At 44.9% G+C, this 15,556-nt stretch overlaps 2 protein-coding genes across 4 annotated transcripts; one reads left to right on the top strand and one right to left on the bottom strand.

Moving 5' to 3' along the window:
- The first annotated feature begins 2,003 nt into the window (after positions 1–2,003).
- On the top strand, positions 2,004–9,758 carry LOC123043077 (pyruvate dehydrogenase E1 component subunit alpha-3, chloroplastic). Of its 3 annotated transcripts, XM_044465423.1 has the most exons (5): positions 2,004–2,081; positions 2,183–2,313; positions 6,167–6,314; positions 6,968–7,754; positions 9,173–9,758. In XM_044465423.1, the coding sequence occupies exons 1-5, from the start codon at positions 2,019–2,021 to the stop codon at positions 9,448–9,450; spliced, it is 1,407 nt and encodes a 468-aa protein (XP_044321358.1). In that variant the 5' UTR covers positions 2,004–2,018; the 3' UTR covers positions 9,451–9,758. The 3 variants fall into 3 exon arrangements, with proteins under 3 accessions (XP_044321358.1, XP_044321356.1, XP_044321357.1); XM_044465422.1 differs by lacking the exons at positions 2,004–2,081; positions 2,183–2,313 and adding an exon at positions 6,099–6,132 and having other exon boundaries at positions 6,298–6,314; XM_044465421.1 differs by lacking the exons at positions 2,004–2,081; positions 2,183–2,313 and having other exon boundaries at positions 5,898–6,314.
- Positions 9,759–11,708: 1,950 nt separating this feature from the next.
- On the bottom strand, positions 11,709–14,636 carry LOC123043076 (stAR-related lipid transfer protein 7, mitochondrial). The gene is made up of 6 exons (XM_044465420.1): positions 13,977–14,636; positions 13,690–13,867; positions 13,207–13,389; positions 13,045–13,128; positions 12,589–12,670; positions 11,709–12,504 (listed from the first exon to the last, which is right to left on the bottom strand). The coding sequence occupies exons 1-6, from the start codon at positions 14,210–14,212 to the stop codon at positions 12,062–12,064; spliced, it is 1,206 nt and encodes a 401-aa protein (XP_044321355.1). The 5' UTR covers positions 14,213–14,636; the 3' UTR covers positions 11,709–12,061.
- Between the last annotated feature and the right edge of the window lie 920 nt (positions 14,637–15,556).

Raw genomic sequence — 15,556 nt, 5'->3', positions numbered from 1 at the left:
AAGTGGTTGCCTTTGCAATTATCATTGAGAAGTGGTTACGCGCGCTCCAAGGAAAGCCCCGTTGGACAGGTGATTAAGAGATATGTAAGTGCAACTTGAGAGTACAGACAGAGGATTAGATGGTGGTACGGGGATGCAACTTGGGGGTGAAGGCCAGTAGGGTGACATATGTAACCAGCAACTTGCATGTGTGATTGCGCTTGTATGCTATACTAGACATCGATAATGGTGTTAAGAAAGAGGAGAATGGGGTAGGCGCGACAAAGATTAGGACCATGCTTAGCCGCCGGCCGGACTACTGGTCATATAAGAACTTTTGCTGCCATGTCAATTATGACATGTGATCTTTTTTTTGCTTGTAATTATGACATGTGATCGAGCTCGATTATCCATCATTCATACTACACTATGTGCCACCATAGTACTATATATGTCAGGTATTACCTCCGCTTTAAAAAGGTTCTCTTAGATTTATCTAGATACGGATGTATGTAACACTAAAACGTGTCTAGCCGTATCTAGACAAATCTATGATAGTCTTTTTAGGATGGGGAGTAATTTTTTAAAATTTCCCCGCGGAACAGAAGGAATGGTTTCTCGCCAAGCATCTTTTAACAGCAAAATGAGCAGTAGATGCATGGCTACTGATAGATGTAAGTGTGTTTCTATATCAACAGATGTAGTGTGTTTAAACAGTATCGGATGTGGCCGGCAGTAGTATTTACATCTTTCACAACGGTTGGGGGCCTCACCCCCAATTAGCTGAAGCAACACAAGCAAATGCCGCGACCTCCTGTCCGGCGCCTTAAGTGTCAGTTGGCTAACCAGCGCAGACCGCCTGGGCTGTGGCCCAGTAGCCGCTTGCTTGGTGTACACTCGCTAAGCCTGTTCCCTGATTCTATTCTATTTTTCGTTCGCTTTTTTCTATGGCCAGTCTACTAGCTTCGGAAAACCGACTGTGTTTTTGCTAATTTTTTAAAACTTGGTAGAATTATAAGTGTTCAGGGATTTTGGAAAAGGTTCATGTCTGTGAAACAATGTTCATGAATTTAAAACAATATTATGAATTTTTTATGTCCACAAGTTTGAAAAGGATAGAATTTTTAAAAAACTTTATGAATTTTCAAATAGTTTGTAAAGTTAAGATTTTTTTTATTTTTTGAAAAGATAAAGTTTTAGAAAATATTTTAGAATTTAAAAATATTTACGATTTAAAAAATGATAACTAAAACAGAAAAAGAAACGGGAAACAAAAAAACAGAACTCTGTCGTTGGCCCAATCTTAGGCCTGGTGGGCTGGAACCTGCCCAACACACACATTCCAGTTTGGTGGGCTGGCACCGGTCCTTGAACTCTGTCGGCTGTCCAGGAGGCGGAAGCCCAGGAGAACACTACCACTTATTTTTATTAATTTGTCTCAAAAAAATTTATTTTTATTAATTTTTTCAGGGACCAAAAACCACCACTTTTGGAACTTATAGAAAGCATTCATGCTGACATATTGTAGTTATCTAAAAAATAATTCTGACATGATGTAGCCATTTGGTGAAATTTTAGCAAAATATCACACGACCCAGATATTTGTTCATAAATATCCATCCAATTTTCCTCGCCTGTCACTATACGTCATCCATCATGAGGGGAAAAAAGCGCAAAAAGTGCACAGCCCAGATGTGTGTTGCAGTGTGGATAAGATGATGTACACACATAGTGCTAGAAACACTCCGCTAGGTGAGCTACGTGGAGCCAATGGCACCAACAAATTGAGGCTCTTTCTTGGTAGCTAGAGATAAGCCAGCCATATCCCCATGAATCTCAAGCCGTTGAAACAACCCGAACTCGACCGATCCCGACAATGTTCTTACACTGGTTGGTTGCTATATATAGACATGATCGAATCAGCATGCAGCAACAGAGCTTGCCATATATGCAGTGAAGTTCAGATAAGAAACACTAAGCTAGTTTAAGTGGTGATTAATCAGTTCATCACCAGCTTCTAGCTATTGGCTCATCCGCTCATGGGTTCGACAGAGGCCATCCTGTCTGCACAGATCGCCAGCCAATTCTTCAGCACCAACAAGGTACAAGCAGCTCATAAGCTCCATGGCAATTCATGTTTGCTAAGTTCTACATTTGTGTTCTTATGTTTTTTTTTTTGGCTCTCTATATTTGTACTCTGCAGTTCATGGCGAGCCCCGTGCCGCAAACGCCGAAGCAATCTGATGCCAGCGGAAGACACGCGGAGAAGAAGGAGCTGAACAATGATTCTGCCGTCAAGGTTGCTGGGAAGCAACGAGCGCAACTGAAGCCACGGTTCGCCCCGGAGCTGGATGGGCTCAATTGCTTCGAGACCCTTGTCCCTCTCTGATCAAGCACCAGCTAGCTGAATGCACGGGCTCCTTGATTTCTTGTGTCTACTTTCCAACACATGGATTTTTGTTTGTGAGAGACTCATTATTACATGGGCGGGAGTTGTGTCTTTTATTTCACGAGCGATCATTAATTCATAAATACTTTTTTTAATGATCTAAAAGATCTTACATTAGTTTACAGATGGAGCATGTTTTTATGTTCACATATTGTCATGTTGTTTGTTTCGATGTCGAGGGACTTGATAATTTGTTCCCTGTGTTTCATGCATTTAAGTGTGACAACATTTGTCCCAAGTCCCAACTCATGACATATGGAGACATGCCAACACATCGCCTATAATTTGTGCGCGCCTATGTCTCGCTTGACGTCAGACGTGGGACAGTCTTGCCGGAGGGAGTGTAAGAATGGGCTGGCCAGCTTGCGGGAGGCCACAACCTCGTTTTTTCTGTTTTTTTCTTATTTTTCGTAAATAATATATAGCACTCTACATAATTTTTAAAAAAATATATTAATCCAGCATTTGTGATAAAATGCTAAATGTGTGTAGAAAAAATATTTCTCTTGTAGACAATATACCATGTCTATGAAAAAAATCATATTTAAAGCATGTTCATGATATATATACAAAAAGGTATAATGTGTATCAAAAAGTACTCTTCAAATACAAAAAATTGTAAAAATGTTAATCATTTATTTTAAAATCGTTTTAAACTAAATTTGTATATAAAATATTCCTGGTGTATGCCAAAAATGTAGAACATGTACTAATAAATTGAACATAAAAATAAATTTTACAAAATGTTGATCATGTGTAAAAAAATGTTAATTATGTATTTCAAAAATGTTAACCGTGTATAAAAAATGTTTTTTAACACAACACAGACGCAAACGATTATACATACGCACATACACTCATCTCTATGCACGCACGCACACCCTACACATATGAGCACCTCCAAGAGACTGAGTTGGCACACCATCTTGAAGAAGTTGTCACAAACACCTTCGTAGGAATGTCTCCCTCCACTAAACACACATCGCCGGAAGCCCTAAAATAAATCCAGAAAAATACAAGCACCAGCGTCAAGTCTAGAAGTTGAACTCAGATGGGTTGGGATACCACTGTCGTCCTAACTATTCAACCATAGGTTGGTTCGCATAAACACATATTCCCAATACATAAAAATGTAAAGTAGCGTCAAGTCTAGAAGTTGAACTCAGATGGGTTGGGATACCACTGTCGTCCTAAATATTCAACCATAGGTTGGTTCGCATAAACACCTATTCCCGATACATAAAAATGTAAAGTATGTACGAAAAAATAGTCATCAAAGACAAAAAACTTGAAAAAAATGGTAATCATCTATTTTAAAAATGTTAAGTGTGTGCAAAAATATTGTTCCTGGTGCATATGAAAAATGTATAATGTGTCTTAAAATTTCTGAACAGAAAAAATAAAATTATTGTGGTGTGTGAAAAAATATTAATCGTATATTTCACGAATGTTAAACATATATTAAAAAATGTTCCTGGTATATACAATGTGTATGAAAAAATAGTCATCAAACATAAGATCTATAAAAATGTTAATCATGTATTTGAAAAACGGTAAACATGTATTAAAAATGTTTCTAGTGTATACTTAAAATGTACAAAAGTGTATATAAAATGTAGACAAGTGTTCAAACAAGAAAAAAAAACGAAGAGAATCAAACAAACGGAAGAAAGAAAAAAAGAACTTAGTAACAAAGAAGAACGGAAAAGTCGAAGGAACCAGTCAAAACCCACGAGGAAACAAAGAAAACCGAAGAAAAACAAAAGAACCGAAGAAAAATGAAGAAAAATAATGAAACTAAGAAAGAAACAAAGAAGTAGAGAAAATGGGAAAGAAAATAAAAATAAAAACAAAGAATGAAACAAAAGAAAGCCGACAAAAAAGGAAAATAAAATACCAGAATAAAACAAAGATAATGGTGAAAAAGAAAAAGGAAAAACAATGAAAACCCCATGAATAAACAAAAACTCATGAAAAAACCAAAGTATAACCAAGAAAACCAGGGAATAAAAAACAAAAAACATCAGAGAACAAGATTGAACGAACGAACGACGTGAACGGACAAGACTGAACATGCATCAACAAACAAGATTGGACCGAAAAAACAAAAACAATCTCAGAAAAGAAGTCAACGAACGAGCGACGGTGATTGGGGTCTAAGTGTCTAACATCGGGGCTTATATAAGTCCCAAAAAACTTTCTGAGATGGGCTAGAGCTTTATTACAGGCCTGGAAAAAAGTCACAAATACATCCCCATGTGAGACGACCTTACCATATAACTGCCTGAGATAGTTTCTATGACGGGTCTACTTTCTGTTTGCCTTAGAATGCCTACCTTGCCAATGTAGGCTTCACTCTAAGCTATCCGATAACGAGGTCTAAGGTAATCCGCCTCATACGGGTTTTTTCATGATGGACCTTGCTGACATGCCTTGAAAGCTTTATATGATATAGCTCTTTTTGTGTGGTAGTGAGATTGAGATGATTTATCTCTTGAGGTTCTCTGCAAATTTAATTGAAATTTTCAACAAAACTCAAAACAAATCTAAGCAAATCATAAATACCCTGGTGACTATCCTATAAAAGTTTCATATCATTTGGATGAGAAGCCCGGGAGAATCACCCTTTTGGAATTGTATATCTAAATTAGATTGAATTCCAAGTCAGCATATCTATGGCATGAGTACCCGTCCTCTCAATATTGATATCCAATGGGGTGAGGTTCGACTTTGAGTCCGGTGCGAATCATTAGCATAACAGTTGTGATTTTTCAGAAAAAACCCTCCAAATAGTTTGGTACATTGACACAAATTCATTTAAAATTGTGGCTTCATGAAATCCAGTTATAAATCAAATCTTGTCATTCGCTCTCTAGTGAGCCAATGAAAGTCATCGGGTCGGTGGGAACTTTGATACCATGTTTGTGACTGCACAGTATGGTTGTGGGCGTGTGGCCTCCATCCATGCCATGAGCTGAACCTTTCAGCTGCCACCTGAATTAGCCTAATCATTCCATGCTGAGGTAGTTTTTGAACATGATAACAACATATTTAGTTTGCCATCAAACCACACGCGGTAAAAAGTTTCAATAGCATAAGATAATGCATCGTACCAGCTGGAGTAAGAAAAGAACAGTCCAACGCATTCGGAACCTATGATGTTGACTTTTTGTCTACGCAAAATTTCCTGTCTCCAAGACATGGTAAATGTCGACAAGTAAAGGCCCCACCATAACGTGGGACAAACATATAGCAACCGCATAACCAAGCATAGCAACTATAAATCCCTAGGAAAACTATATTTTACATTACACTCCTTTAAAAATCTATTGCTTGTTGGTTGCTTGGTGCAACAAGAATTTTGCTCCTAGAGAAGACCATTGGGCTCTGTTTTCTCGGTGGTGTGGTTGGGGTCGGACACTTGGACGAACAAGAAAATCAATCAATCTGCCGCTCACCGCCGCCACCGCCAGCGTTGCATGGTGGGGTCGTGGCCTGGACGGACCCTCCCAAGCCCCCCAAACCCTCTCCCCATCCGTCTTCCTCGTGCTCTCCGCCCCTCCCCTCCCCTCCCCTCCCCTCCTTATACGCCCCCGCCCCGAGCTCTCCTCCCCCATTCCGCCGCATTGCGTCGCGCACACGGGCAAGCGGGGACAGCCGGCAGCAGATCTTCCAGACAGAGGAGATGGCGGCCGCGTCCTTCACCGCCGCCAAGTTCCTGGCGCCGGCGGCGGCCAGATCCGGCGGCGACCGGGCGCGGCCCTTCCCCGCGCCGTCCGCGTCCTCCATGCGCCCGCTCCGCCACAGGCCGGCCCGGCGCCTGGGCTCCGTCCTGGCCGTCTCCTCCGACGTGCTCAAGGCCGCGCCCGCCGCCGCCGCGTACCCGGTGAGAATTCGCATCTCTCGTCTGTTCATCAGGGACCGTAAAAAAAGTTGCGATCTTGCAGTCCCGACTGTAAAAAATCGATCTTGGCTCGGGCCGCTTTTCCTCTTCTACGTACGATTGGATCCCGGGAGCTGCCGTCTGTAGATTCGTCGAGCGTTCTAGATTTACTTACTGCATGACTCTGTTCTAGATACTAGATTGGTTCAGATTAGCTCGCGTAATTTTCGTCCCCAAAGGTTGGACAGTAAGCAATTCGACTACCCAGATGCTAGTCAGTAGCGGCCTCCTGAATCTTGTATTGGGAATTCTCTTGTAATAATCTGGGCACAATCCCACGCTTGAAAAGTTCACTTTAGGATTTGATTTGAAGGTGCTGCAAAAGCTCTCTCTCGACCGATCCTCTCATGCCAACCTTGTTTTTAGTTTAAAACCGATACTCGATAGCAAATTAAAATGTACCGCATCATATGATTTCAGAATTGGAGTACTGTTTAGTTCTTAGATCTAGCTTCAACTGTGGTAACTGCAGCGAGCCAGTGGTGCTTGTATATGAAAATTTGAGAAAACTGAGGTTATAAATTGTTAAATCTTGGAAGCTTTTTTCATGTTCTGCTTCTCTGTTTCCTTAATTTGAAGTGTATCGCCTTATGCAGGCGGTGACCCGGGAAGAGGCGTTGGAGCTGTACGAGGACATGATCCTCGGCCGGAACTTCGAGGACATGTGCGCGCAAATGTACTACCGTGGCAAGATGTTTGGTTTCGTCCATCTTTACAACGGGCAGGAGGCCGTCTCCACCGGCTTCATCAAGCAGCTGAACCAACCTGACTGTGTTGTTAGCACGTACCGTGACCACGTCCACGCGCTGTCCAAGGGTGTCCCGGCCCGTGCAGTCATGGCCGAGCTCTTTGGCAAGGCCACTGGCTGCTGCCGCGGACAGGGTGGTTCCATGCACATGTTCTCTGAGCCCCACAACCTCCTTGGAGGCTTTGCCTTCATTGGAGAGGGCATCCCTGTCGCCACTGGCGCTGCCTTTGCCGCCAAGTACCGCCATGAGGTGCTCAAGCAGTCTAGCCCTGACGGGCTTGATGTCACGCTTGCATTCTTTGGGGACGGTACCTGTAACAACGGCCAGTTCTTTGAGTGCCTGAACATGGCTCAGCTGTGGAAGCTTCCGATTATTTTTGTTGTGGAGAACAACCTATGGGCAATCGGGATGTCTCACCTCAGGTCTACTTCAGATCCCGAGATCTGGAAGAAGGGCCCGGCATTCGGAATGCCTGGTGTACATGTCGATGGGATGGATGTCCTGAAGGTCAGGGAGGTGGCTAAGGAGGCAATTGACAGGGCCAGGAGAGGTGAAGGACCAACTCTAGTGGAATGTGAAACTTACCGGTTCAGAGGCCACTCTCTTGCTGATCCAGATGAACTCAGGAGGCCTGGTAAGGATTACCTTTCTGGTTAATTTTTACTCCCTCCTTCCCAAAATAAGTGACTCGACTTTGTATTAACTTTGTACTAAAGTTAGCACAAAGTTGAGTCACTTGTTTTGGGACGGAGGGAGTACTTCACTTTTGTTCTAAGTAGTGGCACTGCTATCACTTTTATGCTAACTGGAGAAATAGAAATTGCAAGAAAAGCATTTTAGTCATGAAGTTTACAGTTCTGTTTAGACTGTTTGCCAAGTACCTGAACTGTAGTACTATACTACTCCCTCCGTCTGGAATTACTTGTCATAAAAATGGATAAAAATGGATGTATCTACAACTAGAATATGTCTAGATACAATCATTTCTCCGACAAGTATTTTCGGACGGAGGGAGTACTATATACTACTCCCTCTGTCTCAGAATGTAAGACCTTTTCTGACACTGAACGTCTTACATTTTGAGACAGAGGGAGTACTAAATTTCCTGAGTAATACATCACATACAATTTTGGTCATGCAAGATGTGCCATCCTGTTTGGTTGCGAAATAAATGTGAAAGCTATATAGGGTTTTGTATGATCACAGTTAGAAAGTAAAGTTTATGGTGCCAATTGAAATACTGAGCGAAATATTTCTTTTGTTCTTATCATCATCCCAGTCATCTTATCTGGTATGTCACCTTCCTGATAGTGATAGGTATGACTAGATTGTCTCATAGTCAATTCACAGAATATTCAGCACCACTTGTTTTCTTTAAATAAACATGAATACAAACGGCAAAAATCCTCTCATATTAACCTTCATAAGAAGCAAATGCCTTTTTTTATTGCTTATTATTAGGGGACGTGCTTTAATGAACCTGACAGTAAATTGACCCAGTCATCTTATCTGATATGTCACCATCCTGATAGGGTATTACCGGTTGTTGACCCATAGGGTCTCATTATTTAAATTGACCCCTTGTGTTTCTGTATCAAGTTGATAAATCTTAACAACTTGACAGTTGACATACAACTAATCTTAGTTTTGTCCCAGGATGTATGCCTTTTTATGCAGTTATTATTCTCAAATCACTTTTACTCTGTTATTAGTCGTATCAGATAGATTTTGAATCGTAAAGGTGGAAATATAAATTAGTTGGCTAAGTTTGGATCTTACATGACCTAGACCATATACTTGTTTACGTCTTCAAACCTGATTACTACTTTTTTTTATGGTCTATGTATCTAACTTGGAAATTATCGCTATCTAGTAATCTTGATTTGTGACTATTTTGTATCCAGTATCTCAGTGTATATCTGCATCCATTCTCTTTTTCTCTAGTGGCAAACTTAATTGTCAACTCTTGAAATTGTCAAGCTGCACATATTTCCTCTTTTTTTTTTTGCTAATGTGCTCTTTGACTCAATCATCTGATGACCTCGTGCACAGATGAGAAATCTCACTACGCTGCAAGGGACCCCATCACATCCCTAAAGAAGTACATCATCGAGCAGAACCTCGCGTCCGAAGCCGAGCTGAAGAGCATCGAGAAGAAGATTGACGACGTCGTGGAAGAGGCCGTGGAGTTCGCTGACGCGAGCCCGCTCCCCCCACGGAGCCAGCTGCTGGAGAACGTGTTTGCCGATCCCAAGGGCTTCGGCATAGGCCCCGACGGCAAGTACAGGTGCGAGGACCCGAAGTTCACGCAAGGCACAGCGCAAGTCTAAGGGCCGCTGCTGCAGAAGCAGCTTGTTTACGCCTTGTTTCTCATGCACTACCTCTCTAGCTACCCCGCCCCTAGTTTTGTCGATCCCGCTGTCGATTTCTTGTGTTGTTAGAGGTCATCTATCACTGTAATTCATTGCTCGCTGTGCTACCGCGCGGCGGCTGATGCCCCCAGTTTTTTTTTACCCAAGAAAATGTTCACCAGTCCAGTTGTTGTTCTACAGTAACTCTACATCTGTCTGGTTTGTAGTAATTGGTACAGATATTGGAAGAGATGTGAAACATGATAGTATCTGTTGAAACTGCTCTACTGGGTTTGTTTGGGAGATTCCTTTCCTCTGTTGAGCCTCAGCTCATAGCACAAGGCCACACCCTGCTCACATGCCATATGATCTACAAGCACAAATAGGTATCAAACTCTTCACATTGAAAATTCTGTTACATGTGCTGAATTTGTTATCTTTCTTCTCCGAGACCCGACATCTTGTTGCGGGTAACAAGAGGGACTGACGTCGCCCCTATTGCACGTGGCCTAATGCTGCTCCTCTCGACGTCGCCGCCCCATTGCACGTGCCCTAACGCCGCTCCTCTCCTTGTGCCTGGAAGAGAAAATACCCAACTGATTGTGCACTTGGGACAGCTAGAAAGGTAACTGGGTCCTGTCATCGTCCAACATGCCATTAGGGTGCGCAGATATCCCTAACTGATCCTGGCCATGCCATCACATGGCGCCTAACGCTCCCCTCTTTCGGGTTACCCAGCACCGCGCCCCCCCTTTCGGTTTCGGAAAGGGCCCATCGCCCCCCTTGGAGAAGACTACTTCGTGCGAGATGAGAACGGAAACGCGGATTGACTTGTCCGGGAAACCAGTTTTTAGCATTGATTTGTGAGTGAGAGATAAGGTGGTGAGAATCATGGTGTGTCAAGCAACGTTTATTCCCTCACTAGGATGGATGGCACCACCACTGCTTTGGCAAAGGGAAAAGGATGGACCAGGAAGCAGTTGAGAGGAAGTGGAAAGGAAACAAGGAGAACACGGCAAGGACTATTCTCTCTCTCTTTCCTTTATCTTAGTCACATGTGTCATATTGATCTGGATGTTTTTGGAGAGTGTTTAACTTTTGTTATTTCTCGTGTTCCTTGTACTGCCACGACAGACGATGAATGGATTAGAAGTGTTTCCCGCATTTTTTCTTCTTCTTCTTCTCGTCAATAGGTTTGTCAATTGTCATGGGAAGCTGTTTTGCGGTATGTAATTTTTGCTGGGTTTCGTAATATATTACGACGGAAATTAGCGGTCAAAGTTGTATCTCGAAGAACATTTTAGTCTGCCGGAAGGAGTCATTGAACATGTGTTGTGTTGATGGGGAAAATCATCTCACCTAAGGTGCTGAATGCTAACAGTAGAGTCGTCAACATTTGGAGAAATTTTGCGAAAACATTGCAGACACGTGAGGGAGGCGGGCCACATGATGTGTAAAATTCAAAGATCAAATCCAGTCGTCGCTTTGGCCATATGAGAACGTTGGAATTTGGTGGCATGAAAACATTGGAAATGAATAGTGGTGCACAAATTTGCTCGCTCTTAGATTCCAAAAGTGGTGGAGTTTGAAGCACGAAAGTGCTAGTGAAATGAAAACAAATTCTAAAAATTCTGAATAGTTTTTGTGCCAAACATTAACAGATGTTTTCATTGGTTGCAAAGTTTCATCATGAAATGATATCCGTGGAAGACGTGGCAAAAGAAAAGTCGATGCTCCAAAATGCTTTGGAAATAACATTTTAGAGCATCAATTCTATTTTGCCTTGTTTTTCCAAAGCATTTTGAAGCATCAATTCTATTTTGCCTTGTTTTCCACGAATGTCATCTGGCGGTGAAGCTTTGCAAGCAGCCAAAACATATGCCCAATGTTTGGCACAAATTTCAGGTCTTTTTAACCCTTTTTCCATTTTTATTTTACTCTTCACCCGAGCTCACATGAGCTCAGGATCAGAACAACCGCGTCCTGATTTGAGGTTGAAACTTAGCAGGTTCATAGAGCATCACCTCAGCTAAGTATGACATTTTTCCAACTTTTTGACCGAAAAGGCTAGTATGAAACAAGAAGGTTGAAGATTGACAGTCCAACTGGACACAGATGCCTCTCAAGAATAATATTCAACAAAGAAGGCCAAATGAACAAGTCACCGCCAACCATAGGTAAATCAGCACATGCATGTGTGTCACCAGCGAGCAAAGCAAGAAAGAAATTCTTGTTAGTGACCAACCAACAAAAAGCACTATGTTTTTATAGCACCTCCAAAATATGAGCCTTATTCATTGTAGTACATCATCATCATAATGATGATGATGGCCATGTCTCAGCATCCAATACAATTCAGTCTCATTATCATCATGGTTCCATATCCTAATCAGCTCTCAGCTTCACAGACTGCAGCTACAGCAGTATGTACACAAGCCTGCTTACAGATGCTCTCTAGCATGAGCAAACGCCGTCCTCGTCCTCATCTGCAAGCACGAGCGTCTCAGGACCGAAAATAATACCGGGTAGCATCGCTCGCTCGGTTGTGCATCGGAACAAATGCGCGTCATGGATCGTCGATGTTTGGTTCCTATCTTCTTCCTGGTCCTGCAAACCTTCTCGCCGTTCCGAACACGAGGGCCTTGGTCAGTAGCCCCTTGTCGAAGGTGCAAGCCAGGGCGACCACGCTGCCTATCACGAAGACCTTGGGTAGGTTGCCCGTCCAGTGCTTCGGCTTCTCGGCTTGGGCGTTGTTGCTGGTCGAACCGGCCTCGGTGTTGTTCTCTGAAGCGGTGAGCTCGTCGGCGACAAACTTTGTGTTGGCATGTGCCATTGCAGCGCATTTCGAGATGGGCTCACCGGAGGCCCTTGCGGTCTGGTATGCCCGTAGGCCAGGCTCGATCCGTTTGACGCAGCCCCACATACCCTGCTGCACGCCGAGCTTCGCGATGCTCCATGGGATACCCATGTCTTCGTGATGAAACAGGAGCACCTCGCATGCCGTCATTGCCCCATCGCCGTTTCTTGATTCAACTGATAAAAAAGGAACAGGTGTAAATACATTGGCCTGGCAAGATATGTTATTATGAGGAACCTGTGATGGAACTGGAATAATACCTGGACGGATGCACCAGCTAGAGTAATACAGGTCCACACGGCGAGGTTTGCTGCACCTTGGAACAGAGGGACGAGGCACGCTCTGGAAAAAATGCAGTAAGACATTTAATGATCTGTTTGCCTAAATAAAGCAATGCTTCAATGATGAATGGCATCTAAACTAGAGATAGCCTATATGTGTGTATGCGAGAAACTACAGATACGGGAAGACAAGTATGCTTGGCACAGATAGATATAGAATGCAGTGCATCTACAACCAAACATAGAGAAAGCAGCAATAAATCTGTTTCCAAATTTGCAAATGAGAAGATGGAACAAACAGCAACAGCGCCCATCTCAAATCCATTACGCAAAGGAACTCTAAACATGGCCGTAAAAGCAATCGCATGAACGTGTGCTCCAATAACAGCTTTCTAACAGATATAAAGCTATATACTAGTTCATCGCATAACATACCTTGGTAACGCAGTAGTAGGTCTTTCCAGATGCCCATATCCTGCGACCGATAACATACTCCCTGTCGCTGCAGAAGAACGGAAACTGCAGAGGCAACGCAAGCAGTGTAAGCAAAAGATATCACAGGGTTTGCCAGGGAGGGATATCAAGCAGATGGCTCACCTTCCTGACCCAGCGAACAACCATCGTCCCCGTCTTCGTGCACTCCTCCAGCGTGTCGTGCTCAAGGAGCATGTCGTCCCAGGTGTTGCTGATCCGGAAGTCATCGTCCCAGAAGAAATCCCTGACGACATCGGGCGACGCGTCTTCGAAGATGGTGCTGCTGCGGTACTGCGGCGGGCCGTTCTGGAATGGAACAAACATTTTAATCCTGAGCTCTAGAATAGTATCTTGTACTATGATGTCCAAACACTGAATTACTGAACCGAATTCAGTTGCAACTAATCTCACAAATCTGCAACAACTGACTGTCATCAATCCAAAAACAGTAGTAGAATAATAATTGACACAATTTTGACTAGTTGATACACCTATACATGTTGTTAAATTATAAGGCTATGTATGAATCAACTTTGAGAGAGTCCACACACAAAATTCTTGGGTTGTACAGTCACTCAACTAAAAAGCTCCTGGAAGGCTTCATACCTGGGGTTCTCTTTTCCAGGCCTGGTAGCGGAATGTCTGGAGCGTGCGGTCCATCATGTGCGTCCAGGCGGGGCCGCCGTCCTTCTCTTCAACGACCCTGCGGAGGTGCATGAGGTCCGGGGTGCTGACCGCCAATTCCTCTTCCTCCGTCACGGGCGCCACAGAGGCCGGCTTAGCTCTGTACCCAGGCAAATTAGATATAATTCAGTAAAGGGACTGAAGCAGAAACCCCAAATCCAATTGGGGGCAGAAGGAAGGATATGGTGAAGTAGAAAGTAAGTCCTCACCTAGGTACGATGGCGAAGTGGTCGGCGACGGTGGCGGGCGCCGCCGCTGCGGCGACAGGCTCGTGGTGGTTGTTGCCGGCGACGTCGACGACTGCGGCTGCCCAGCGCGGGCGCCAGGCCCAGCCGATGAGCAGGCCGACGAGGGCGGCAAGCCAGAGCGGCGCGGCGAGGGTGGCCAGCTCCCGCGCCACCCCGGCCAGGGTGGGCTCCCGGAAGACCTCCGCCAGCACCGACATGTTGTTGTTGTTGTATCGCAGAATCGTGGGCAGGCAGGAAACTCGCTCGAGGTGTGTTGGTAGTCGTGGGTGTGGTAGTGTATGAATGAATCAAGGGACTCACGCGTGGCTAGTGCGTGGTCAGGGCCGGCCCTGGTTGGAGCGGCGTGAGCCTATAAACCGCGCGCGGTGCACGGCGGGCACAGAAGACAGATGGGCGGCGGAAGAATCCAAGATCGGGGTGGGGAGAAGAGATGGTTGTGGGCGCAGGAGCGCGAGGAATGTGTGGCGCGCGGGCGCGGGGTGGGAGATGGATGCGTGCGCGCTGCGCTGGGGATAAGGCGAGGCCGTCGGGAGGAGATAGATTTAGCAGGCGGCAGAGTCCAGCCGATGCAAGGGGAGAAGGGGAAGGGGGGTTTGGATTGGTGGCTGCGGATCTCCTCACGGGGGGGATGGGAGCCATTGATATATTATACTACTACTCCGTGCTCCGTGGGGACGACGAGATATCGCAATTGGGGATTTCTGCTCATGTCTTTCTCACGCGGAGGCCAGGGCTGGGTCGTGGTCCGTGCTGGGCCGGCCTCTCCGTCCACTTTTTTTCTTTTCTTTTTTCTTGTCCGTGTGCCTCGGGGGTGGACGGTGGTGGGAGGAAGCAGCGAGCGGATCGGGGCGGCGTGGTGGACCGGGAAACGGACCGGTTCACATGCCGACGCGGAGCACGAGGAACCCATGGCATGGGTCTCCGCTCCACCAAAACGAGTATAGTAGCGGTCAATCACGACGCAACGTCGACGAGCACGTGAGGAAGCCACTGTTGATGCCGTAGGGATAGGCGCGCCATTTTTATTTTCTATATGTATGTAATTTCGGTGGTCTCTAGCCTTATATTAGGAGAAAACAAATGTTTTACGGACTGAGATTGAGTTTTTTTCTTTTGAAGACAAATGAAGTGAGATTTAAGTGCGCAGATGCTGCTGAGGCAGAGGCGCCCACGGCCCACCACCGCTGATCCGACCGGGCAGGCAGAAGAGAAGTGGGACGTACGGATCCTGCCGTCCAGGCGGACGTGGAGCCATGTGCTCCGTCCGCTCCGGGGGTGATACGTACGGTGGCGAGCGAGCGCAATGTTTGACCCTACGTCCAGGAGCTGACCGGCCGGCCACGCGGTCCACGCGCCGCCGAATCCACCCGCACGTTCGACTCGACGGAGGTGACCAAAATCATTTTTTTAATTTGCCTTTCCGTACGCACTCCTGATATGGTAGTTCCGACGTGACCAAGTTATCATAATCAACAAATTTATTACTATCCGCGAACTAATCTATTGTTCCGTTAAGAAAAAAAAACCAATCATGGCTAGAA

The sequence above is a fragment of the Triticum aestivum genome, chromosome 2B (assembly GCF_018294505.1).
Source record: "Triticum aestivum cultivar Chinese Spring chromosome 2B, IWGSC CS RefSeq v2.1, whole genome shotgun sequence".
Lineage (NCBI taxonomy): Eukaryota > Viridiplantae > Streptophyta > Magnoliopsida > Poales > Poaceae > Triticum > Triticum aestivum.
Note: the sequence above shows the minus strand (reverse complement) of the source record. Positions and strands in the feature narration are given on the sequence as shown.

Excerpts from the sequence above, each read along its gene's own strand:
- LOC123043077 (XM_044465423.1), top strand. The coding sequence starts at position 2,019 with ATGGGTTCGACAGAGGCCATCCTGTCTGCACAGATCGCCAGCCAATTC. Across the intron at positions 2,082-2,182 it reads AATTCTTCAGCACCAACAAG|TTCATGGCGAGCCCCGTGCC; the intron begins GTACAAGCAGCT and ends TGTACTCTGCAG. Across the intron at positions 7,755-9,172 it reads AGATGAACTCAGGAGGCCTG|ATGAGAAATCTCACTACGCT; the intron begins GTAAGGATTACC and ends CCTCGTGCACAG.
- LOC123043076 (XM_044465420.1), bottom strand. The coding sequence starts at position 14,212 with ATGTCGGTGCTGGCGGAGGTCTTCCGGGAGCCCACCCTGGCCGGGGTG. Across the intron at positions 13,390-13,689 it reads CCTGGAAAAGAGAACCCCAG|AACGGCCCGCCGCAGTACCG; the intron begins GTATGAAGCCTT and ends GTTCCATTCCAG. Across the intron at positions 13,129-13,206 it reads TTGTTCGCTGGGTCAGGAAG|TTTCCGTTCTTCTGCAGCGA; the intron begins GTGAGCCATCTG and ends TTGCCTCTGCAG.